This window comes from Rhinoraja longicauda, chromosome 32 (assembly GCF_053455715.1).
Source record: "Rhinoraja longicauda isolate Sanriku21f chromosome 32, sRhiLon1.1, whole genome shotgun sequence".
Classification (NCBI taxonomy): domain Eukaryota; kingdom Metazoa; phylum Chordata; class Chondrichthyes; order Rajiformes; family Arhynchobatidae; genus Rhinoraja; species Rhinoraja longicauda.
The window spans coordinates 17,224,163-17,251,492 of NC_135984.1; the positions used below are offsets into that span (position 1 = coordinate 17,224,163).

At 43.1% G+C, this 27,330-nt stretch overlaps 1 protein-coding gene and 1 long non-coding RNA gene across 2 annotated transcripts in view; one reads left to right on the plus strand and one right to left on the minus strand.

Annotated features, from left to right (window-relative positions):
- Positions 1-15,505, minus strand: part of LOC144608726 (otoancorin-like) — a 77,576-nt gene extending 62,071 nt beyond the window's left edge. The window contains exons 1-3 of the mRNA XM_078426757.1: positions 15,467-15,505; positions 3,301-3,403; positions 73-107 (exon numbers count right to left, since the gene is read on the minus strand). Coding sequence (XP_078282883.1) covers positions 73-107; positions 3,301-3,364 — 99 coding nt within the window. The 5' untranslated portion in view covers positions 3,365-3,403; positions 15,467-15,505. The remainder of the gene's footprint in view (positions 1-72; positions 108-3,300; positions 3,404-15,466) is intronic.
- Positions 1-27,330, plus strand: part of LOC144608728 (uncharacterized) — a 127,202-nt gene that overhangs the window by 93,047 nt on the left and 6,825 nt on the right. The window lies entirely within an intron of this gene.

Sequence of the window (27,330 nt, forward strand, 5' to 3'; positions counted from 1 at the left end):
ATGCATTAGATTAAATGCAGCATTCCTTTTCAAGTATTCCTTTTATCGTAAAATTAGAGTAAATTGTTTTACCTCTCTTGGGCCTTTGCCACGTTTTCCAGAAACCACTGTGAATGTCAAACAAGATACGGATGTGAGAAAAATCTCAAAGCAGTTGTTATTCACATACTGTTGTTCAATGATGTATTAGTAATACATAAACATGTCTGCAGAATTACATGCTGAAAAGATTCAGAGGTCCTCTAATCTTCTAATCTATATAGAGTAAGTAACAACTACAGTATTCAGTGACAATGTGATGGATGATAACACACTGCCTGAAGAAGTGGGCCAAAGTTGGTATATTATTCCAGTTACCTGCATTTTACCTCCAGAAACAAATGTCAATAATAACATCAACTACAGTCAAAACAGATATTTACAAAGCAAAGGAAGACTGTTCAGAGATCTGGACCGGTGAAAAATTCATTTCAGCTTGCACATCCGAGTACTTCCTATATGTTATTGATTTAATATGAACCACAGACTGACATATGAACACGAATAAATGGTCCAATGGTTCTTTATTGTCACGTATGCACAACACAGTGCACCCAGAAATTATTTTGCACAACCAACAAACGTAGTCATCATATTTTGGCGCCATTTTCAAAGGAAAAGAAAAAGACCAAAGACCAAAATCTGATCCACATGTTGTAAGAACTGGAGTGCCCCCGATCCAAGTAAGCATTTAGGTTTCCAGTGGACTTCTGCGACTTTTAAAATAACCCTTTTTTTTGTGTTAATGTTACCTCATTGCACTAAAAATACAACTTTAAATAGAATGTTTCAAAAATAATTTTGGCTGATCATAATGGAAGATCAACAGATGAACACATCTGGCATGATAACTATGATGGTTGTAGAGAAAGCCCTCTAAGAAAGATGTAGTTGTGCATTTGTTCACATTGCTTTCTTTTTCCTCCCAGTTCTCTTATCCAATAGGTTCATTTAACTGACTTCTCCACTCGCTGAACTTTCCCATTCCATAAAATAGGAAAATAATTATTTCCACGCTTTTCTGTACATTCCCTATCTCTGTGGCTGTGTAGGGTAGTTACATTAAATTGAAGAGTTACCATGCAGACATCTGATGCGTCTGGGGTAAAACTCGTGCATTAAAACAAGAAAATTGTATGAAATTATTTGTGATTCTAGGAGGGTCACTTGTGCTTGGGCTTAATAAAGTGACCATATCTTAAGTACAGATGCTGAAAACCTTCTCCTTCTTTTGAAAGGTGTTACATGGCCATATATTAGTGTGTTGCATTCACTCATAATTCAGTCTTTATGACTTTAAAGGAATGAATTTCTGAGGCAAAGTCCAACATGATAGTATGATAATATAGCACATCTTATGTTACTAACTACAGATGAAGTTTAAGGTCAAGAATTTAAACCGGCATCTGCAGTTCCTTCCTACACAGAGAATTTTAGCTGATGAGCATTTAAACAAATATTTTATTTGGCTTTGGATATTTCTGAGTTACTTTGGTTGACTGAGACTTATTTAAATGGAGGAATTACCAAGCTAATTGCATGATTTTTGGGGTGATCTGTTTCTTGAAGGCTGTTTTTGGAAATCATTTAAATTCCATATATTAAAGACGTCCTCACTTGGGTTTCGTCCCTGACTTGGCCCATGCAACACCCAGACAATGCGCATCACCAAATTGGATTCTTTCCTCAAGAATGGCGCAAATTAGCAGAGGTTCCCTCATGATGATCAGGCAAAGGGATGATGGTTAAGTTTCCTTTCCCAAACCCTATTGGTTAAGCTCAACCACAAAATTAAACCAGCTTAAGAGGCTACTATTTATCCAAAAGGCCTTGGTGAGAGCATGGCCTTTATATAAAAAATATAAGCGTAAGATATTCCGAAAAAGAAAGAGAGGCCGGGGAGAGAGAGAGGCAGGGGGAGAGAGAGGCAGGGGGAGAGAGAGGCAGGGGGAGAGAGAGGCAGGGGGAGAGAGAGGCAGGGGGAGAGAGAGGCAGGGGGAGAGAGAGGCAGGGGGGGAGAGAGGCAGGGGGAGAGAGAGGCAGGGGGAGAGAGTGGCAGGGGGAGAGAGGCAGGGGGAGAGAGAGGCAGGGGGAGAGAGAGGCAGGGGGAGAGAGGCAGGGGGAGAGAGAGGCAGGGGAGAGAGAGAGGCAGGGGAGAGAGAGGCAGGGGGAGAGAGAGGCAGGGGAGAGAGAGGCAGGGGAGAGAGAGGCAGGGGGAGAGAGAGAGAGAGAGAGAGAGAGAGAGAGAGAGAGAGAGAGAGAGAGAGAGAGAGAGAGAGAGAGAGAGAGAGTCCTATCACTAATGGCTGGCTGTTCACAATCCAATAATCGCAGACTGTCAGCATGCGTAAAGAATTTCTCATGTGGTCTATTGGCAACACTAAAAGCAGACATTTTTTACAGAATTGGAAGAAGAAAAATAAGGTTAAGAAGTAGAGGAGAGTCATTAGTCATTCCACCTACTGTGAAATTCTGTATGTGTTGTTTGCCCGAAACATTTAAAAAAAAAGAAAAAAAAAGAGAGAGAGAGAGAGAGAGAGGAGAGAGAGAGAGAGAGAGAGAGAGAGAGAGAGAGAGAGAGAGAGAGAGAGAGAGAGAGAGAGAGAGAGAGAGAGAGAGAGAGAGAAAGAAAGAGAGAGAAAGAGAGGCAGAGAGAGAGGTGGGGAGTCAGTGAGAGGCGGAGAGAGAGAGGTGGGGAGAGATAGAGAGAGGCGACAAGGGAGAGAGGCAGAGGGAGAGAGAGGCAGTGAGAGAGAAAACAAATACAATATGTGAGGGGATTGTTAGGTGCTGCTGATTTATTGGACCTAGCTCACCCAAAATCAGCCACATAAACATAATAGAAAAGGGATATCAAATGCAAATTTTTATAATTTCTCATTACATAGATGGAAAACATTTGGCCCTTCAGGTCTGTACCCATCTCAGAGCAATCCCATCAATTCAATTTCCTCACCCATTTTTCCTACCACCTTGGTTCTCTGAACTTAACCTACCTGGGGATAAATTATAGTTGCCAATTAACCTTCTAACCAGCGGAATCCCAAGGGAAACACATGCACACATCCCCTCACAGGGGAAGTGAACAAACCCTGAACAGTTGGTTTCAAAGTTGAGATGAATTTGAGTTAAGCTGAATAGAGTTTGGAATGAGAGACATAATAAAATATTTTGGAAAGATCAACACTCTACAACAGTGCTGCCAGAACTGAATTATATTATAAATCTTCAACACTCCGCCAGATGAATACCATGTCCTACCTGTTGATAGACTGATCAAGCACAAGCAGAAAGTGAAGACAACGACATGAGATTTCAATCCCATTTTTGTAGACACTCCAAACTTTGACGGTAACAGCGAAACCTTGATCGAATAAAGGATGACAAAGCAAACACAAATAAAATTAATCAGAAACAGTAACTTGGCATATGTTTTCAATAAGTAATTAAAATATTTATGAGGAAGTCACATACATTGAACTTCAAATCAATATATATATTTAATATAAAAGCTTAATAATAATAGAAGTAATAGTGGCATATCTGTGACATAGAGCGATTTTCCTTTGAGCTGCTAGTACTAAATATCAATCGCAAGACTAATAATAAATTAGTGCTGTTCCAGCACTAATTTCCGATGTAAACCACTATTTGGCCAGACTTGTTAGTTTTTGTTTGAGCCCCATTTTTGCTAAATGAAAGATAATTTCAGCAAATCAAAAATAATAGTAGCAATGCATTTTGCAGGCATTCGATATTTACGCCGATGAAATGAAATATAACATGAAAATAAAACAATGGTTTGAAATTTTTTAATCTAATAACACAATGTTACACAAAACCAACAAAATAATTCGAATTGCAAGAGATTACTTGTCAGGTGGGAAAATTGAATTGTATTTGTCATATAATATTACTGCATGGAAGACAGGTATAGGAGCTAAGAATAAAGTGAGGTATTTTCAGAGGGCAAAGGCTGAAATCTCCCCGGTTTTTTGGAATGACATATTTCTTGTGTTGATGCATGAGCAATTCTGCAAATTCCACAGCCAGTCTATAAAAAATATCAATTGCCTTGCAAGTATTTTCTCTAAATGGTGTTACTCATTTAAATTTTACTTCGAAAAGTAAAAAAATGTAGCCTTCAATTTAAAGCCACAGTCACTTCTTTAATAAATCAACGCAATTGTGTATTAAACAGACACTCGTCTCATTTGTATGTGCCTCGGACTGCATTTGGAAAGCTAAGGAAGCAACTTAATTTATATCCACTCTTTAACCCACTTTGAATTATTACGCAATTTGCTGATAACATGGTGAGTCTTCTTGACATCTCAAAATGGGTGACATTTCGGGGAGAGACCCTTCTTCAGTTCTTGCCTCTCTTCCCCCTGTTTCCCCTTGCACACATGCCTTCTGATCTGTTGAGCATTTTCTAATCTGATTGTAACCGTATGTTTTTGGTGTTGATCACACCAGTCACTCTGGAGTGTGGGTAATAATCGAGCTACAGGTTGGGTTTTTTACTTTGCTTTAGTCACAGGCAATCACGGTAGCAGGTAACTCAACATGCAGTGTCCACATGTCCTCCAGGGGACATTCTGTGCTACACAAAATACGTCCCCAATATAACAATTGCAGTTAGGAACTAAAATTAAAGTGGGGTGTGACTGACTAACCAAAATCTTATATAATAATGTGTAGGAAGGAACTGCAGATGCTGGTTTAAACCGAAGATAGACCCAAAAAGCCGGAGTAACTCAGCAGGACAGACAGCATTTCTGGAGAAAATGTGGCACGGTGGCGCAGCGGTAGAGTTGCTGCCTTACAGCGAATGCAGCGCCGAAGACTCAGGTTCGATTCTGACTACGGGCGCCGTCTGTACGGAGTTTGTGCGTGGGTTTTCTCCGAGATCTTCGGTTTCCTCCCACACTCCAAAGACGTACAGGTTTGTAGGTTAATTGACTGGGTAAAATGTAAAAATTGTCCCTAGTGTGTGTAGGATAGTGTTAATGTGCGGGGATCGCTGGGCGGCACGGACTTGGTGGGCCGAAGGGCCTGTTTCTGCGCTGTATCTCTAAATCTAAAAATCTAAAAAAAAGAAAAAAAAGAATGAGGGAAGAGTGAATGGGAGAAGTCTGAAGAAGGATCTTGACCCGAAACATCATCCATTTCTTCTCTCCAGAGATGCTGCCTGCCCCGCTGAGTTACTCCAGCTTTTTGTGTCTATCTGATATAATAATAACCTAACTAGTAATCATATAATAGTAACCATAGGACTAATATATAGTATTATAAACATTACAAAAATAAAGGAAATACAATAGACTGAGATTAATGCAACTTTTCAAAGTTGCCATCATAATTAATTATAAACACAGCTGAGTGGGAGAGAGTTTAATATATCACCTCGACATCAGCATCATTATGCTGCATTTTGGAACTTTGTTTAAATGGTTCGTGTGATATTTGTCCAGGGGAAAAGCATGAAAGTCTCACTGAGATCTGAGATGACTACAACAGAATCAAGGCCCTCCCTGAAAATGATAACAACACACCCTTGTTCAAAGCAAGGTCACCAGGAGTAAGAATCGCGAAGTTTGGAGAGAGATTTGTGAGATTTGCAACCCCTTGGATTGAAATGTCCTGACTAAGCCTCACATTTCCGCACTGAGTCACGGGTATCCCAGTTAAGTGAGTCACAGATTTAAGCCGTGTATTTAAGACAAGCCAGGTGATATGTGCGTCTGTGTGTCACCCCACTCCATCACAGAACATCACACACTTGGGAATGTGTCTAGGTGATCTTGGACAGGCATTGGATGGAGGTTCCCATTCATTTGATGGGGATTCGGGCCTGGGGATTTGGAGAAAATACAGGCAGATATTGATCTAACAACAGTGCAAGAAGTTTGAAGCTCAATGGTGCACTAAATTCCTCGTGTTTCCTCCAAGTAATTAACCATTCAGCATCAAGAAGGCCAGTGGCTGGATCGTACAGCACTTCTGTTCCCTGATCTACTCTGTGAGACCTGATTGAACAATGGGACTCCTCTGTTGCATGTTAGGACTTTTTTAACTGTAATTCATGTGATTTGCAGGAGTAGGTGTCTTTGCAATGCAAATAAAACTCACCCAGTTTATAAGGAGCCTACAAAAGCAACTCTCTGTGCTGCAATTGATCACAACATGGTCAGATATCAATTAAACAGCCACATCTGGTCATGGTAGAACCAACCATTCTCAGGTTACAAAACCTGGAAGGCATGGTACTGACATGCATATTAGTACGAGTGACTACAGCATTACCTTAGTAATGACTGAAGAGTGAACACGTACAATGCCATTAGCTTGTTTGTTGAGGAATGTAAACTCTTGATAAGGGAATATAGAATATGGAACAGTACAGCACAAGAGCAGGCCCCTCAGCCCACAATATCCATGCTGAATATGATGTCAAGAAGATCTCTTATCTACCCGTCTATAATCCATATCCTTACATGAAACCCGCTATGAAACCTGCAACCTGCCCCCTTGATCCTGCCCCCACTGCCCTTCTGAAGGATGTCATTGCAATAGCCGGTCCCAGCATCCTCTCTATTATCAACAGTTCTCTGGCCACTGGCACTGTTCCAACCTGTTTCAAGCACACGGTGGTCCAGCACCTACTGAAAAAACCTAACCTAGACCCCACCTTGCCTAGCAACTACAGACCCATTTCCAAACTGCCATTCCTGTCAAAAGTCCTTGAAAAGGCAATTCTAAACCAATTAGTGCCCTACCTGCACCAAAACACCATCCTGGAAAGTTTCCAGTCAGGTTTCAGAGCCCACCACAGCACAGAGTCTGCCTTGTTGAAGGTACACAACGACCTGCTTCTCGCCATCGACACCGGCGACTGTGCAATCCTGCTCCTTCTCGACCTCAGCGCAGCGTTCGATACAGTGGACCACACCATCCTTATTGACCGTCTCCGGTACGCGGTTGGCATTGATGGCACTGCCCTGAGCTGGTTCGCTTCGTACCTCAAAGATAGGAGTTTCGCCATCAACATAGGCATTTATTCCTCTGCTCCAGCTAGCCTCTCCTGCGGAGTTCCACAAGGCTCCATCCTAGGCCCCATTCTCTTCTCTCTATACATGCTCCGCCTTGGCCAAATCATTCAAAGGCACGGCATTTCTTTCCACTGCTATGCCGATGACACTCAGCTTTACCTCCCCCTGAAACCCAACAACCAGTCAAATTTAAACAGCCTCTTACACTGCCTTGAGGACATAAAATGTTGGATGGCACAGAACTTCCTCCAATTAAATGAGAGCAAGTCTGAGGTCATCCTATTCCCCCCCCCCCCCCCCCCCCCCCCCCCCCCCCCCCCCCCCGACTCCATCAAATCGATAACAGGCAGTCTTGGAAGCCTATCCTGCCTAGTCAAACCGCATGTCAAAAACCTCGGCATGATATTTGACTCTGCATTAAAATTTGATAAGCAAGTCAACGCTGTGGTAAAAGCCAGCTTCTTCCAACTTCATACCATAGCTAAAATCAAACCTTTCCTCCAATTCGACGACACAGAAAAAATCATTCACGCTTTCGTTTCCTCCCGCCTAGACTACTGCAACTCCCTATACACTGGGATCAGCCAATCTTCCCTGTCCCGCCTGCAACTGGTCCAAAACGCCGCAGCGAGACTCCTGACGGGTACCCGTAAAAGAGACCACATCACCCCGATTCTGGCCTCTCTCCACTGGCTCCCTGTACGGTACAGAATCAACTTCAAGCTCCTCCTATTCACGTATAAAGCCCTAAATGGACATTCCCCCCCTACATCAAAAATCTTCTAACCCCCCTCTCTAACTCCAGGTCCCTCAGGTCGGCCGACTTGGGGCTACTCACTATCCCGCGGTCTAGGCTTAAGCTCAGGGGTGACCGCGCTTTTGCGGTTGCAGCTCCTAGACTGTGGAACAGCATCCCTCTCCCCATCAGAACTGCCCACTCCATCGACTCCTTTAAGTCCAGGCTCAAAACCTATTTCTACTCCCTAGCGTTTGAGGCTCATTGAGGAGGCGCTGTGAACTGTTTGCGTGCTACTGTATGTTTCATTTTTTTTCCATTGGAACCTAATCAGATGTACAGCACTTTGGTCAACGTGGGTTGTTTTTAAATGTGCTATACAAATAAAATTGACTTGACTTGACTTGACTTGCAATTGATCACAACATGGTCAGATATCAATTAAACAGCCACATCTGGTCATGGTAGAACCAACCATTCTCAGGTTACAAAACCTGGAAGGCATGGTACTGATATGCATATTAGTACGAGTGACTACAGCATTACCTTAGTAATGACTGAAGAGTGAACACGTACAATGCCATTAGCTTGTTTGTTGAGGAATGTAAACTCTTGATAAGGGAATATAGAATATGGAACAGTACAGCACAAGAGCAGGCCCCTCAGCCCACAATATCCATGCTGAATATGGTGCCAAGAAGATCTCTTATCTACCCGTCTATAATCCATATCCTTATAGAACCATAGACCTGTCCAAAATCCTCTTAAATGCCACTATTGTATCTGCTTCAAACACTGTCTGTGTAAAAGAAAATTGACTCACGCATCTCCTTTAAACTTTGCCCCATTCACCTTAAGCCCATGCCCTCTCATATTTGATTTTTCCAACCTGGGAAAAAGGTTCTGACCAAAGATACTAGAGGAACAAGATGGACCACTCCGTTGAAATCGCCTGTACTGAAATGTATTACGCAAAGGAGTGTAACGTCCGCCATTTTAGTAGGTAAAACCCATCGTTCGCTCTGCCTCTCGCAGTGTAATCAGTGTTTTGGGGGAACAGTATGTGTGATGATACCATTAAAATGCAGAATATATCTCATCTATCAATTCACAGATTTTGGTTATGTTTCTTTAAAAATGTTTCTGCAAGTTTCTGCCTACTAAAATGGTGCCATGACGAGGGTCGAGTGGTCTATCTTGCTCCTCTAGTATCTTTGGTTCTGACTGTCTACCCTATCTATGCCGCTCATAATTTTACATACTTCTATCCAGTCTCCCCATTGCATTTGGTATTCCAGAGAAAACAAACTAAGTCAGTCTAACCACTCCCTGCAGCTAATAGCCCCTAATCCAGGCAACATTCTGGTTAAAAAAAAGGGGATTATAATGTAAATTCTTAATAAAGGAAACAATCTAGAAATTAGAGGTTTTGATGGTCTGTTTCAGGAGTTCGAACTGTGGGCTCTGGACAAGGAAGCTCGAGAGTCTCTGCAGTAACCAAAGGAGTAGTCTTTAGGATTTGCTCTGTCCCAAAGTGAGATGGTGAATTTAGAAATCCTAGAGATTCAGCCCCAGGCAGTAAGTAAAGGCAGAGCAACTGTGGAATAGAAGGTACAGGAGAAAGATGAAGGGGAGAGCACAACATCAAAAGCAGCTTTCTGATCTTCTCTGACCAAAACATCAGCTTGCACCACCAATGTATACAATGCCTAGTTCCCCATTCACCACTAGTATCCTGTTTCCTTCCCTATTTTCAGAATGTACGGTAAATGCCTGACCACATCGTTAAAACAAATATTTATGTGGCAAACAACTTTAAACCTCACTTCTCTTAGTGCTGGCCTTTTTCCTCGGTTTCTAGCAGTACCACCTGGGTGGTTGATTTAGGGTTGGGAAAGGCAGTTGTCATTCCATGGAAGAGGGGAAGAGTGTCTTCAAACCCCTCTGAATTAAGAGAGCCCACCCATATACTCCAACCTTGTAGCCCCAAAGGCAGCATCTCAGCTGGCTGGCTGTCAGGAGCATGAATACTGGTGAGGTGTCTGACATCTGAAGAGAGGAGACGGAATTGCTGCCAATAGATTGATGGAACTTTCGCAACACGGATGGTGGCTGATTACCGCTACAGGAACACGGTCAGTCTCTTGCCCCTATTGGAGTCCCTTTTAAGTCCTGAGCGATGTTAATGGGGAAAATTGGTTTTACAGAGTCATAGTGTCGTAGAGATATACAGCGTGGAAACAGACCCTTTGGCCCAACTTGACCACACCGACCAAATGTCCCAGCTACAGTAGTCCCTGGATTTGGCCCACATCATTCTAAACCTGTCCTGTCAATGTTCCTGTCTAATAGCTTCTTAAGTGTTGCGATAGTCCCTGCCTCAACTACTTCCTCTGGCAGCTCATTCCATACACCCACCGCCCTGATTGTAGAAACATAGAAACATAGAATATAGGTGCAGGAGTAGGCCATTCAGCCCTTTGAGCCAGCACCGCCATTCAATATGATCATGGCTGATTCCACAGATTCACAACTCTCTGGGTAAAAAAGTGTTTCCTCATCTCAGTCTAAAATGTCCTATCCCTTATTCTTAAACCGTGACCCCTGGTTCTGGGCTCTCCCAACATGGGGAACATTTTTCCTGCATCTAGCCTGTCCAATCCCTTAAAATTGTTATATATTTCTATAAGATCCCCTCTTTAGTTTAGAGAAACAGCATCAAAACAGGCTCTTTGACCCTGTGAGTCCACGCCGACCATCGATCACCCCTTCAAACCTGTTCTGTGTAATCCCAATTTCTTATCCACTCCCTACACAACAAGAACAATTGAAGGAGGCCAATTACAAACCTGCATGTCTTTGGGATGTGGAAGGAAACGAGAGCACATGGAGGAAACCATGTGGTCACAGGGAGAATACAAACAGGTCAAGGACATTCAAGGTCAGGATTGAACCCAGGTCTCTGGCCCGGCCTCCAAATGATGCCACTAGATGATTGAATCCCATAGGTATGCTGAGCAGACCAGCTCACTTGACCAAGCAAGAAAGGACAGGCTGCAAGCTCTTGGTAAAGCCCGGTTCATGAATAGAGCTGTTCTTGACCTTGATGGTTTACTGGCGTGCCTATCTATGCATCAAGTACTTCATTCTCCATTTGGGATTTTTGCACGAAACTGTCCACCTCACTCCTTCTCAGCCGAACTTGTGCGCGCTTTTGCACAAAGTACGGAGCTATTCTTCATACTGCTCTGTCTGCTCAGAAATTCTGTTTTATTTATTGAACAGAACTTACTGTGGTGAAAAATAAACTCTTGTGTTTGCATCCTTCATCCAGGCTTCTGAATGAGAGTGTGGAGATCTCACTACGGTCATTTATTATCGACTTGAAAACAAATTCACACTCTCTCACAGTCATGAGTAAGCAATGGATTATAGCTCCTGTATTTGCCTGGCAAAAAAAGCTCAGGTCAGCTGCAGTCTGTGAAGAAGAGTCTCATTAATGCATTTGTAGGGATGTCCTGTTTGTTAATTCTAATGTGAAAAATGTACTTTCACAAGGTGCTGATGATTTCAGCGAAAAAATATAATTAAATGAACAAACACTTTTGCAATACCCTGACAGACCATGACATGAGGAACTCTTATTTCGCAGTATCTTAACCACATCCTCGGTCATGTAATGACTATGATTTATTGAGCCATTTCCATGGCTCTCAGTAACAATACAACAGCATAGCAGAAGAACAGGCCCTTCAGCCCGAGATATCTTTGGCGATTGATCCAGATGTCAATTTAAACTGCACATTTACCTGCACATTGTCTGTATCTCTCCAACCCCTGTCTGTTCATGTGTCTCTCAAAATGCCTTCTAAATGTTGCTATTGCGCCATTAGAAACATTTAGAGGCCTCGAGGTTTATTTGTTGTCTGTCATTGATCTGCCCACTTGGAATGGCATCACATTGGCTAACAAGGGTTAGCTCCATAACCAAGTATTTTTTCCCCACACTCCAAAGACATACTGGTTTGTAGTCAATTGGCTTCAGTAAAATTGTCTATTGTCTCCAGTGTGCAGGATAGTGCTGGTGAATGGGGTGATCGTTCGTTGGCGCTGAAGGGCTTATTTCTGTGCTCTATCTTTAAAGTCTAAAGGAGTTCAATACATAATCTGACTTGTGAGGCTACATAAGTTGAGGTGTTCTTGATGATTTACTTGTCAAAGGGTTCACAACTTTGCACCTGCCCCGGCCTCAAGCTATTGTGAGTGGTTGACATTTCCTTTTAAAACTTAAAGCCTGCAACATTAAAACTTGGGCCAGCTCCCAGGTTGTAGTTTGTGATGTTAGCATCCAGTCTAGAGGGGAGTCACCATAACAACTGATTTAGGAATGTCTTTGATTTTATTGAATCGCACTGAACGGCAAAATTAATTTTCATTTTAACATTAAAAAGTAGCACTGTACATATTTTCCATATTAACATATATCAACTGTTCTTTTTCTTTAACCACCAACTCCCCACTTTGAATCCAGAGGCATTCTTTCACTCAATGAGTTGGTGAGCCAAAGATGTATATCTTATCTGGACCCTTGGGTTCACATTCGTCCTGGTTGGCCTTGTGTGGCTCCAATTTAAAAGTGATTGTAATGATGATACTTTATATTTTATGGTCACTTGTACCTAGGTTCAGTGAAATTCTTTGTTTTTACATACAAAGCACATAAAAGAGTCACCAACAATGTTAAAAAAAGTGCCAGCCTTCAAAAGTACCAGCGCACAAAAGATTATCAGCCTTCATCATAAAACTCTTGCTATTTATTTCACTATATAATATGTTTAATTAATTAAGTTTTAAAATTAAGTTATTTTAGATTTTTAGTAACAATTATGGTTTTAAAAATATTCATATCAATTTCTACAGTTTTAATTTATCTTTTATTATCAAGGAGCGTTTAGCAGAGCAGACTCGATGGGCCGAATGGCCTAATCCTGCTCCTATGTCTGTGTTTTCTGATTCGTGTAGTGTTGGGGGCTGGAGGTTCACTGACAACAGCAGGGTACAAACAATCTCAGCTCCCATAGGCTACAATAGCCACTCCCAATTATCAGTCAGCAACCCTTGCTATTCATATCCGTCTCCCGGATCAGAAGAGAACCTTGCTCGAGGGCAGCCTTTGTCCGAGTTCAATAAACCACTGATGCAAATCATGGCGGCTTGGTCACAGGACTGCTTTCCTTAGTGGTAATGGAAGGGCGGAAATAATCAAACAATAGGGGTTTCAACTAATTGAAAGCCAATTGGCCCCAAATGGTAGACTTGCCATGTTTCTATGGAAACAAACAGGAAAAGTTGAGTTTCACCGGCAAACTTTTCAACAATTTCCAGAATCAATAGACTGACAACCTTCCATTACCTCTTCCTGTGGCCTCAGACAGGACTCACGGCATGTGCATTTGAAGTTGAATCTGAGCAAACAAAGTATGCCAGAGAGTCTCATCAGAAAATATGCGGCCAGCCATTAATGGTCGCCAAAACACACGATGACCATTGCTGATACCAACTACACTTTCAGGATCGATCATTGCATGTTTCTGCAGCTATTGAGCTGCCTCTTAAGTTTCAGTTTTGTTTATTGTCTCGCGTACCCAGACGTACAGTGAAACGATAAAGCAGAATATAATCTTGAAATAAACATCTCTCATCAGCAGTGACCAAAGTGTTAAAGTAATCTGTGGATTAATTATTGCTCAGCTAAAAGAAACCCACTGAATAAAACACAGGAAAGAATTCAAGACCAGGGTTTAAATACAACCACCTACTTTGCAACTTATTTGTTCCTTTCTAATGTAGTAAGATGATGCAGATGTTCTACCAATTGGTGGTAGCCAGTGCCATCTCTTTTGCTGTGGTGTGCTGGGGCAGCAGGGCGAAGGCCATGGATGGCAACAGGATTAGCAAACTCACCAGGAAGGCTGGCTCCGTCCTGGGGGCGGAGTTGGATCGATGGGAGGTGGTCTTGGAGTGGAGGATGTTCCTCAAACTGCAGAGCATCTTGGACAATACAGCTCACCCCCTCCATCATAGAAACATAGAAACATAGAAAATAGGTGCAGGAGTAGGCCATTCGGCCCTTCGAGCCTGCACCGCCATTCAATATGATCATGGCTGATCATCCAGCTCAGTAACCCGTACCTGCCTTCTCTCCATACCCCCTGATCCCTTTAGGTGTTGTCTTTCCGCAGGCTGGTTAGCACGCAACAAAAGCTTTTCACTGTACCTCGGTGCACGTGACCAAAAACTAAGCTGAACTGAACTGAAGATGTGCTGGTGAGCAAGTTAATTAGTCACTGTAAATTACTTGCAATGTAGATGGGGACAGGAGAATCAGGATGGAGATGATGGGTGAGAATGAACAGGTTACAGGGTAATAAGTGGGGGGATAAGTTTGATGGGATTGCCCAGAGCTGGCAGAGACTCGTTGGGCTGAATGGCCTCCTATATAGTGAGAAAAGTGCAAAACAAGTGCAAACCAATCCAGTTTTTCACCATTTTCAATGGATTTCAGTGCATCACATACTGTTTAATGACCAAGGCACATTGGCCGGTATTGTTATGTGAAATTTAAATTTTGAACTTAAAGTGCTGTTGAGAGAATCACAAGCTCTCTGTGATCACTGCTTATGACGAATCAGAGAGTAACAATACACTAATATCTCTTTGAACAGAATGAAGTACTGGGCAACGTTTCACAATGAACTAAAAGTCTTGCACAACTCATGATTTTCGGCACCCGCTCCCCACCCTTACATTAAAGTGGGTGATGTCAGGTACATCTTATGTACAAAGAGAAGCCAAGTCCTTTTGTCTTTCTGCAGCCAGATTAAGGTACAGAATATATATATATTTTTAAAATTAAACTTTCCCTCAAGCTTGTTCAACAAATTATAAAAACATGCTGTTGCATTGGGTGATGCAGTAAAATATATATTTAAATAAAAATATGTATATACACGAATAGAATTACACAGCAGTTCTTCAATTACTCAATTAGTCTCTTTCTCTTTAACCGTGAAAACAGGGGGGTTGTGCAGTTTAGCATTCCTTCCCTCAATATTGTTAAATATCTTAACAACACATGTATATGCACTTATGATTATGCTTTGTTTTAACATTTGCATCTAAAAGCCATTACATTTAAAAACTCCTGCATCTGCCTACCTGAATTTTTTTTTGATCACCTTCCAAGAGCATGGTTTTGTTGAAGTTACTTCCACCAGTATGTCAGACAGTGTATGTCAGACATTAAGAATCCATTGTGTAAAAAAACTGGATGCTTTTCGATTAATGCCCCTTGTGAATAACTTTTGGAACAAGCCCCCACTGAATCTAAGTGGTGAGTTCAACACAAACAACCTGAAGGACCTATATTAAGCTAATCAGTCATAAAATAATGGCTACATTCATTCAACCCAGACAGTGCCTTCTGTAAATAACTCCTTTTGTGGAGTCTGTGTCTGTTTGTCTTATCTTTTTTACTGCAATTGCCACATTATTGAATTTGCGTATTCAGAGTACATCTCAACTTTAATAATAATTTTATTTTTTATCTAAGTAAAAGCTGCAATGTTCGACTTACCTCCTGTGGTGGTTGTGGTGAGAGTGAATTTTCAGAGCTGGTTCAATCCTCTCTGTTTCAGGCTTGCTGATGGCAGATCAGCGTTTACTTGCACCTACCTGCCAGGAGATAGGGTGTGGTGATGAGAAGAGAGCTTTATATTCTCGCACAGTTTGTCTGATTTGCAAATACACTTGGTCAAATCATCATCCTTAAACACCTCCCATTTATACAACTTTCAAAGCATGACGTTAACCTGCACAAAAGACAGGTCTGAAGTTGTGCAACGCTGTGACAGACCGTGCAGTTTCTGTTGCTCCATTCCTTTGCCGAGGTGGGGGACAAAGAAACCTTCATTCCCCACCTGTTTACTTTTGAACAGCCCAGTCTTGTTTCTCAGTGCACTCACCTGATGCTGTAAAAAATGACCTGACTGGCAGCTTTCCACCTCCTCTGCAGTGGCAGGGGTGAGCTTTCCATTTGCACCTCAGACTGTGCTGTCAAGACCCGACATCATGTTCTAATGCAAGCCCACTTCTGCGGAAGTGTCTGAAGAAGGGTCTCGGCCCGAAACGTCACCCATTCCTCACCTCCAGAGATGCTCCCTGTCCCGCTGAGTTACTCCAGCATTTTGCATCTATCTTCGGTTTAAGCCAGCATCTGCAGTTCCTTCCTGCCCACTTCTGGGGCTTCTGTTTGAAGGCAAAAATTAAATGTTGCCTGTCTTGGGACAAATCAATATATTTTCTCTCGGTAAAATTTTGGAAATATAACGCAATACTTAACAGAAATTCAGTAATTAGTATTTGCCTTCTATTCTTGATTTTCCATTTTTCTTTTCAGAGATCCAACTATCAAGATCAATGTAGCTCAGGGTCTTAGGTACCCAAAGCTAAGCTTTGCAGTTGAGTTATCAGATGTTCAATATAAAATTTTTAAAACGAATACTTCCTGATTTACTAACTCAATGTTTCTGGTGATTTGTTTTGCCCATTAAGAGCAGTTCAGCTCAGATTGCCGCGAGAGTAGTGATAACTCAAATAGCACTCGACCATCTCCACATCTGCATTCATTCACAGCAGAAATTGAGGAGACCTCTAGTTTCAGCACAAAATCATCGTGTTGAGACAACGCCGGCTACGTGTAATGAATGTTACGTGTTGTATTAACAACACTTCATCTTGTGAGATGACCACAAGTCACAACTTTCCAGTCCAATCAGTAATCCTTCCTGGAAACCAGATTCCGTATGTGACATTGAAAGCAAGTAGAAGATCATCTACTTCAAAGTGTAAATCACAAACTCCAATGTCGTATTGAAACTTCTGAATTGCTTTTGTGGACACACAGTCTGGCCTCACAAGATCCAAATACATTCTGACCGACCTCAGGCACGGTGGCGCAGCGGTAGAGTTGCTGCCTTACAGCGAATGCAGCGCCGGAGACACGGGTTCGATCCCGACTACGGGAGCAGTCTGTACGGAGTTTGTACGTTCTCCCCATGACCTGCGTGGGTTATCTCCGAGATCTTCGGTTTCCGCCCACACTCCAAAGACGTGCAGCTTTGTAGGTTAATTGGCTTGGTAAATGTAAAAATTGTCCCTCATGGGAATAGGATGGTGTTAATGTGTGGGAATCACTGGTCGACGCAGACCCAGTTGGCCGAAAGGGCCTGTTTCCGCGCTGTATCTCTAAACTAAACTAAGAACATCCTGGAGAGGGAAAGTGAGCAACTGGAAGTAGTTGTGCATGTAGGCAAAAATGACGTGGGTAAGAAGAGGAAGTTCTGCAGCGTGAGTATAGAGAACTAGATAGGAGGCTGAAAAACAGGACTTCTAGAGTGGTTATCTCTGGGTTGTTTCCAGTACATCGTGCTGGCGAGGGTAGGGACAGGGAGATAGGGGATCTGAATGCATGGCTGAGAATTTGGGGCAGGGGGCAGGGATTTGGATTTCTAGATCACTGGAATCTCGTCTGGGGCAGGGGTGACCTGTTCAAAGGGAACGGGTTGCACCTTAATTGGAAAGGGGCCGACATTCTGGCAGGCAGGTTTGCTAGTGCTACATGGGTGGGTTTAAACAAAAAAGTGGGGGGTTAGAGTCAACACCATGGATGTGTATCCGTGCAGCTAACGGGAAAGAGAGTGTAGTAAAGATCACTAAACTAACAGGGCAGGTGGATGGGACCCAATGCAAGGCGACAGAGGGCCATAAAAGGAGGACAGAAGCAAAAGGTAGAAGGGAGATAAGAAAAACTAACCAGAAAGCTTTGTGCCTTAATGCAAGGAGCATTCGAAATAAGGTGGATGAATTGAATGTGCAATTAGCAGTTAAGGGATATGATATAGTTGGAATTACGGAGACATGGCTCCAGGGTGACCAAGGCTGGGAGCTAAACATGCAGGGGTATTGGATATTAGACAATAGACAATAGAAAATAGGTGCAGGAGAAGACCATTCGGCCCTTCGAGCCAGCACCGCCATTCAATGTGATCATGGCTGATCATTCTCAATCAGTACCCCATTCCTGCCTTCTCCCCATACCCCCTGACTCCGCTATCCTTAAGAGCTCTATCTAGCTCTCTCTTGAATGTATTCAGAGAATTGGCCTCCACTGCCCTCTGAGGCAGAGAATTCCACAGATACACAACTCTCTGACTAAAAAAGTTTTTCCTCATCTCTGTTCTAAATGGCCTACCCCTTATTCTTAAACTGTGGACCCCTGGTTCTGGACTCCCCCAACATTGGGAACATGTTTCCTGCCTCTAACGTGTCCAACCCCTCAATAATTTTTATACGTTTCGATAAGATCCCCTCTCATCCTTCTAAATTCCAGTGTATACAAACCTAGTCGCTCCAATCTTTCAACATATGACAGTCCCGCCATTCCGGAAGGGTAGACAGAAAGGAAGAGGAGGTGGGGTGGCATTGCAGGTTAAAGAGGAGATTCATGCAATAGCAAGGAGAGACATTACCTTGGATGCTGTATGGGTAGAATCTGTATGGGTAGAACCGCAAAATAGCCAAGGGCAGAAAACACATGTTGAACGCATGGATGAACTCCAGAAATTGTTCATCCCTGCCTGGTGAAAAAAATAAAACTGGGAAGGCGGCTCAACCGTGGCTGACGAGGGAAGTCAAGGATAGTGTTAAAGCCAAGGAAGAGGGATATAAATTGGGCAGAAGAAGCGGCAAACCAGAGGACTGGGAGAGATTTAGAACTGAACAGAGGACGACAAAGGAGTTAATTAAGAGTGGGGAAAAAAAGAGCATGAAAGAAAGTTTGCAGGAAATATAAAAGCTGACTGTAAAAGTTTCTTTAGGTATGTAAAAAAGAAACGATTAGTGAAGCTGAATGTAGACCCCTTACAGTCAGAGACTGGTGAACTTATAATGGAAAACACGGAAATGGTAGAACAGTTAAATGAGTACTTTGGTTCTGTCTTCGCACAGGAAGACACAATCTCCCAGGAATACTAAGGGACTGAGGATCTAGTGGGAGGGAGGAACTGAAGGGAATCCACATTAGTCAGAAAATGGTGTTGGGCAAACTGTTAGGACTGAAGGCAGATGAATCCCCAGGGCCTGATGGCCTGCATCGCAGAGTACGCAAAGAGGTGGCCCTAGAAATCGTGGATGCATTGGTGATCATTTTGCAAAGTTTTCTCGACTGGGTCAGTTCCTGTGGACTGGAGGGTAGCCAATGTAATTCCACTTTTTAAAAAAGGAGGGAGAGAGCAAACAGGGAAGTATAAACCAGTTAGCCTTCCTTCGGTGGTGGGAAAAATGCTGGAGTCGATTATTAAAGATGTTATGGCAGCGCATTTGGAAAGCAGTGACGGGATCGGTCAAAGTCAGCATGGACTTATGATGGGGAAATCGTGCTTGACTAATCTTTTGGAATTTTTTGAGGATGTAACAAGTAGAATGGATAAGGGAGAGCCAGTGGATGGGGTGTATCTGGACTTTCAAAAAGCCTTTGACAAGGTCCCACACAAGAGTGTGCAAAATTAGAGCACCTGGTGTTGGGGGTAGGGTATTGACATGGATAGAGAAATGGTTGGCAGACAGGAAGCAAAGAGTAGGAATTAATGTGTCCTTTTCAGAATGGCAGGCGATGACTAGTGGGGTGCCGCAAAGCTCAGTGCTGGGACCACAGTTGTTTACAATATATATTAACGATTTAGACGAGGGAATTAAATGTAGCATCTCTAAGTTTATGGATGATGGAAAGCTGCATGGCAGTGTGAGCTGCAAGGAGGATGCTAGGAGGCTGCACGGTGACTTGGATAGGTTGGGTGAGTGGGAACAAGTATGGCAGATGCAGTATAATGTGGATAAATGTGAGGTTGTCCACTTTGGTGGCAAGAACAAGAATGGTGTCAGATTAGAAGGGGAGGTGCAATGAAACCTTAGTGTGCTTGTACATCAGTAAGCATGCAGGTACAGCAGGCAGTGAAGAAAGCCAATGGCATATTGGCCTTCATTGTGAGAGGATTTGAGTTTAGGAGCAAGGAGGTCCTACTGCAGTTGTTCAGGGCCCTGGTGTGACCGCACCTGGAGTATTGTGTGCAATTTTGGTTTCTTAATTTGAGGAAGGAACTATTGTTAATGAGGGAGTGCAACGTAGGTTCATCAGGTTAATTCCCGGGATGGCGGTACTGACGTATTATGAAAGAATGAGTCGACTGGGCTTGTATTGGCTGGAATTTAGAAGGATGAGAGGGGATCTTATTGAAACATAAAATTCTTAGAGGATTGGACAAGGGAGATGCAGGGAAATTGTTCCTGATTTGGGGGAGTCCAGAACCAGGGATCACAGTTTAAGAATAAGGGGTAGGCCATTTAGGACTGAGATGAGGAAAAACTTTTTCACCCAGAGAGTTGTGAATCTGTGGAATTCTCTGCCATGGAAGGCAGTGGAGGCCAATTCACAGGATGTTTGAGAGAGTTAGATTTAGCTCCTAGGGCTAAGGGAATCAAGGGATATGGGGGAAAAGCCAGAACGGGGTACTGATTTTGGATGATCAGCCATGATCATATTGAATGGTGGTGCTGGCTCGAAGGGGCCAAATGGCCTTCACCTGCACCTATTTCCTATGTTTCTATTTGCTCAACAGTAACTCTTCGGTTCTATCTTCTGTTGTTACAAGGATGTATTCTGGTGGAAAGATAATCTTGTCTCAATTTCACCTCTTATCATCTTTTGCTGTCTGTTTTTCACACAATCGTTTCTACCAAACCAATGGTACAGACTCCATTCCTTCTGAAGAATTTGGGAAAAATCAATAGAAGTGAACATGCTTCCATTGCTGGTCACAGGCATCTCTCCAGGGCCATGAGTAGAAAAAGCAATTCTCAAATTTGATTTAATCCGCTTATGATATAAAAGTGTCCTTCGGAAATATTTTTATCCATTTTGAATATGCAGCTATGACAATCATGATCAATGTTACCCCCATAAGTGAACCTGAAAATACATGTGAATTTTCAATCAATTGTTTTTTGGCCATGGTCAAATTTTCTGAGGAACTTTTGCTCGATTCTCACAGGGATCTTGACATTTGTGACTGCTTTACTGGATCTTCAAAGAACCTAATCCAGTGATAGTATATTATCTTCACATTGCCTTTCCCTTCCACACTGGATGCATTTGTAATTCCGCTAGAGGTTTGGATCACTTCAATTTGATGCCACATTGTCCATGTATCTGGTCATTGCCACAATCTCATCCAGCAGTATCGCACTTGGAGTTACAACCACTGAAGTCTCCCCCCAGGCATCCACATTCTAATTAGTTTAGTTTAGAGACACAGAGTGGAAACATGCCCTTCGGACCACCGAGTCTGCACCGACCAGCGATCCCCGCACATTAATGTTATCTACACACTGTAGGGACAATTTACAATTATACCAAGCCAATTATCCTACAAACCTGCATGTCTTTGGAGTGTGGGAGGGAACTGGAGATCCCAGAGAAAATGCACGCAAGTCACGGGGAGAACGTACAAACTCCGTATAGACAAGCCCCCGTAGTCAAGATCACACCCGGGTCTCTGGTGCTGTAAAACAGCAACTCTACTGCAGCACCATTGTGCCGCACCCTTTGCACTGACCATTCTGGTCTTACAAACAATAATCACATTCAGCCAATGTCAATGCTGAACAATGCATTCTCCATGCACCACATTAGGTTTCTGATTGTATTCACCTAAAATACCCTGCAGATACCTGTCCCTAAAAAGTTCCAGCCTTACATTTACTCTTAAGATTGTCACTCCTTAGGTGATAACCAAGTTTTCTTTGTCTAATGTGTAAGAACTGCAGATGCTGGTTTTAAACCGAAGATAGACACTGTCTGAAGAAGGGTCTCGACCCGAAACGTCACCCATTCCTTCTCTCCAGGGAAGCTGCCTGTCCCGCTGAGTTAATCCAGCTTTTTGTGTCTGTCCTTCTTTGTCTAATCATAATTAGCATCACTCTGCCTTGGAAGGAGAGCTTGATGCAAAAGTTGTCAGGCACTCATCACCATTCTCCACGTGGCCTGACAAAACGACACCAATGTCACAGATAAATACCAACGCTTTCACTGTCCCAGAATGATTTTTCTGTGACAGTGTTTGCTGTTGTTGTAGGTATCTGGGGGCATGTCGAGGGAGATTACAGAGTGAATTATGTAGTGATCAGACCAACAAACATTAGTTCTCGCCACAACAAGATGAGACAAACACTCCTGTAGTCCCTTGATCAGTGAATAAGGTAATGTAACTGGTGCCAGTTTGTGGGCTGGCAATGAGGCCAAATGATATTGTGATTCTCTCTCTCTGATAAAACAGTATTGATTATGAGAAGACCACGTTGCAAACATTTTGTTAGGAGCAGGAACCCTACGGAGAGACCCTTCACTACTACTTCTTTGCAGATTACACCTTCCAGTGTTGTTTGTTTTTTTCACTCTGATTTGCACGTCAACCAAAAGAACATTTGGAGATGTTGGTGGGAAGAGACAGTGGAGCACTGTAGATTAGTGTAATGGTGTCACTCATGTTATGTGTCATGCTTTTGTAGTTACGCCCCTTTAGCTTTTGAGTGACCACTGCTTGTGAGATTCGGGTTAGTGTAAGTGGAACGTGCAGGCGTGAGGTCGTGCTTGCTATGTAGTTAATAAAGTCTATGGATCATTATCCAGGTGTAAGGTTTCTGTTATTATACGGTCAGCACAACAAGCACTCACCTCAAAGTTGTCTGCCTGCAGAAATTTATCTCCATTTACTGTTAGCGTTCCTTTGGCATGCAAGACATAGCGATCTCTGTGCAGACTAGTGCCGTGCAAGGCTCCATCATTTCGTTTTTAGTATTAGTTCTGGAGATACAGCATGGAAACTGGCTCTTCGGCCCACCGAGACCGCACCGACCAGCGATCCCCGCACATTAACACTGCACCAGGGACAAATCTTACATTTTATATCGAGCCTATTAACTTACAAACCTGTACGTCTTTGGAGTGTGGGAGGATAACTCACACTGGTCACGGGGAGAATGTATATTGCGGACTATATATAGCAGGTATTTCAAGTCATAAAATAAATACTGCCAGTGCGATCTCTATACAATTTAAGGGTTTGGTAAACATCTCTGGATAATCCTGCATCACTCAGTATCCTGACAGCAGTCAATGTATCTTTATTGTGCTGATATCTGCAGTCCCATCAGCATTTAGGCCCTCAGCCAAAGGGAGTGGTTACCTGCTGACAGTTTAGGTCTCGTCTCTGTAAGACAGCTTATGTGGACATGGCAGTGTGAGCGTAATGTACGCCGTGATACCATGGTGGCCTGAATGAACAAGCAAATGGCCTGCTCAAGCATCGACTGAGGCAGGATCTCGGCTTTGGTCTGCAGAATGGACCTTAGACATTGCTGTGTCATCGGCTCTGCACTATACAGTCCCTCAATCACGTCTTACACTTGCAAAGAAAAGTGTAGGAGGTGACATTGGAGCCCTTCTCTGACCAAGCTGACAATTCATCAGATTAAATTATTGATTCCCTATTTAAAAGCAGGTCTGATCTCTGATTGATCACAACGCTAATATAAAAGCTGACATTAGATGAATATCAGGCAAACAAAAGCATCACTACCATTTAACTTATGAAGGGGAGGGATAGGAGGGAGATCGATAATCTGATCGATTGGTGCCAGAGCAACAATCCCATGCTCAAAGTTAGCAAGACTAAGGAGCTGACTGTTGACCTCAGGAAGGGAAAGGCATGGGTCCATGAACCTGTCGTCACTGGTGGGATGGGGATGGAGAGAGTGAACAGCTTCAAGCTTTCAGGCATGCAGATCTCTGATTCCAGTGTTCCAGCAGTTTACCAACGGCTCCATTTCCTCATGTTTTAGGAAATCTGACATGTTGCAGAGTACACAGTTGGATACAATGAATACAGTTTAGTTTATTGTCACGTGTACAGTGAAAAGCTTTTGTTGCGTGCTAACCAGTCAGCAGAAAGACAATACATGATTACAATCGATTCATTCACAGCGTATAGATACATGATAAGGAATAATAGTGCAAGGTAAAGCCAGCAATGTCCGATCATGGATAGTCCAAGCACCACCAAAGAGGTAGATAGTAGTTCAGCACTGCTCTCTGGTTGCGGTAGGATGATTCAATTGACTGATAACAGCTGGGAAGAAACTGTCCCTGAATCTGGTGGTTTCACACTTCTCCAAGTGTACAGTATACAGTGGACAATGGAGAGCAGGCTGAGTGGTTGCATCCTGGCCTGGTTTATTAACTATGAATGCCCAAGATAGAAGGAGAACATGGTGCATGTTGCCGGTCCATCACAGGTATTGACCACCTTGCCATCGAAGGGACCTTGTCCTCCATCCCCAATAGTTCAGGGGGCCCAGACTCCTTCATCGCTCTCAAACTAAGGGGCTTCTGACAACCACACTCCTGAATTTGTAAACAACATAGGTGACTCAAAAGGCCCAGACGTGCTATGCAGGTGAAGACTAGGTTTAGCATATTTATGGTCATGTCAAAATATGATTGATGGAGCAGGGAAAAGCTCTTTATGCGTTGAGCTGCGGTAGAGAGATTTGTGGTGCAGTTCGTAAACAATGGTATTTGACACAGAATTAGTGACCATGATGAGCAAGAACATTGAACTTTTTTTTGTGTTACTTCCAACTTGTGGTGGATGTCAGTAGACCCTCCTGTGGGACCAGCATGAAAAGAGTCGCCATGTTCTGGCACCATTTTGCAACCATCGGGCGGCACGGTGGAGCAGCGGTAGAGTTGCTGCCTTGCAGCACTTGTAGCGCCAGAGACCCGGGCTCGATCTCGACTCCGGGTGCTGTCTGTACGTAGTTTGTACGGTCTTCGCGTGACCGTGTAGGTTTTCACCAAAATCTTCTGCTCCCTCCCACACACCAAAGCTGTACAGGTTTATAGGTCAATTGATTGGAGTAAGTGTAAATCATTCCTCGTGTGTGTAGGATAGTGTTAATGTGCGGTGTTCACTGGTCGGCCTGGATACGGTGGGCCGAAGGGCCTTTTTCCGCGCTCCATTTCTAAACTAAACTCAATCTGACATCTACCGTGGCCATTATCTCTTCTGCTGCTTCGTGTCCTGATATCTGTTTTCCCTGACCCCTAAGAATACAAAACCTCTTTCCTATGTGCGATTATCTCATCCAAGAATGCCAGTGCAGCACTGAAAACCTAGCCCCATTTATTCCATGACAGGTAGCCATTGTTAAATCTTCCACCATCCCCTGCAGCCTCAAAGAAGTAGAGACTAGCTATAGTTAACTGATGAGCAGGTCTGGGCTGGGATCTGCATCAATCTAAACCTCCAAACTCAGGTGAATTTGAGAGACACAATATGCTGGAGTAACGTTGCGGGACAGGCAGTATCTCTGGAGGGAAAGGATTGGTGATAAATTGGGTCGGACCGTTCCTCAGACTAAAAGTAGGGGGTGGGGAGTGAAGGAGGGGGAGGAGGTGAAGAGCTGGAGATGAGAAAAGACCAGGATAGACAGGGCCAGCCACAAATTACCTCAGGCTGGGCGTTGCCTGGTAGGTCCAGTGTTGGCCAGGTGAAGGTGTGATGGATTTGATGAGCTGGTTGCATCACATTCAATAAGTGTAAGCTAACTGCAGATCAATACACATGCACTTCTTTTTTGAAGTCTCTGATAAGGTATCTGATCAGACACATTCAATGGTTGGATTATTTTATGGTTCGTCTCTATATGCATGGAAGATGTTCTCATTTGGTTTCTGAAATGTGGGCGGTCCCACCTCTCAGCAGAGTCTTCTCACACTGATCAACATTGAACGCTGGATTTGCTGTTCCAGAATTTAAGATAGATACTGTGAAGTGTAAGACTTGCATGACCATCCTATTTAGTTAATGGCACACTGGCACAGCGATAGCGTTGCTGCCTTACAGCACCAGAGACCCCTACTCAATCCTTACTATGGGTGCTGTCTGCACGGAGTTTATGCTTTCTCCCTGAGACCACGTGGGTTTTCTCCAGGTGCTTCAGTTTCCTCCCACATTCCAAAGAAGTCAATTGGCTTCTGTAAATTGTAAATCGTCGCTGGTGTGTAGGATAGTGCTCACGTATGGGGTGGGTTGGCCCGGACTCAGTAGGTTGAAGGGTTTGTTTCCACGCTAAAGTCGAAGGTAAAGTAAATTAGTTATTTAGGCACAGTGTTACGAGCTGAGAAGAATGGGGGAAAGAATTATGTCTGATGTGACCTTCTCCCATGTCAATCTAGGGAGCTCTGCTCAAAAGTTGCTTGAAGTTAAGAAACATAGCAACAACGGTAAACACAGGTTGAAACTGTATAGCTGTTTAAGGGTGTAACTTCTCTGACGAACTGGCCAAAAGATAAATGACAAGAACCTTTTCATCTGTTCAATAGGTTTAGTCTCTCAATCAAAGTCATATCAGCAATTCAGGTAAAACTGGAGACAACTCACTCTCGTACTTACGGCAATATTTCATTGAACAACTAACGCACTCACATTCTGTTATAAAAACCAGGACGTTTCTCTCAAAAAAGTATCCTCATTGTAATCAAGCTAAATTATCCAGACACAGCACAGAAAAACCAATGACAATACACTACCTGCCGTGGGAAAATAAGAACCTTCTGAATCTTGGTGATGCAATGTAACTGTGAAGGAACCTTTAAGCCACAGGCTGTTCTTCCTTTCAAAAACATAAAGCCCCACCCAACAGGAAACAAAGAGTTCAAGAACATGGTAAATGATATTTTATTTATGTCACATGCGAGTACATCTCCTGTGTCACCATCACCTGGGGAACTGTGACAAGGGAGGGATGGAGAGAAGGGAAGAGGGTTGATTAAGTGCTTTTCACGGCCTTGCGATCAATGAAGAACTTTTCGAGCCTGTTCATCCTTCTGATGAAGAAAACTCTAGAGGCATCACACCCTTATCAATGACAATAAGCTAATAATCAGATGATCTGAGTTTTCTGGGAACATTAATTGAGGGAAAAATACAGCCCAATCTACTGGGGAAAACAGAACTCCTCAACAAATACAAAGGAAGTCTTTCTCCCCACTGCTTGACAGCAAATAAGGCCTCATTTTAAATGGCACACCCTGAACACGGAGCACCCCGATGACGGAGCACTCAATACTACTTTCGAGTGTCATCAGGGATTACATGCTTAGGTCTCTGGAGTAGAACTCAAACTCACAGCCTTCTTACTGAGAGCAAGCTGTAAATCTGAACAGTTTACAGCAATGTGAACATTGTTGCAAGATAGTTCCTAGCTCTGTGATTTAGCAAATACTCGATTCATTGTTTGCACCTGCGTTGTATATATTTAAAA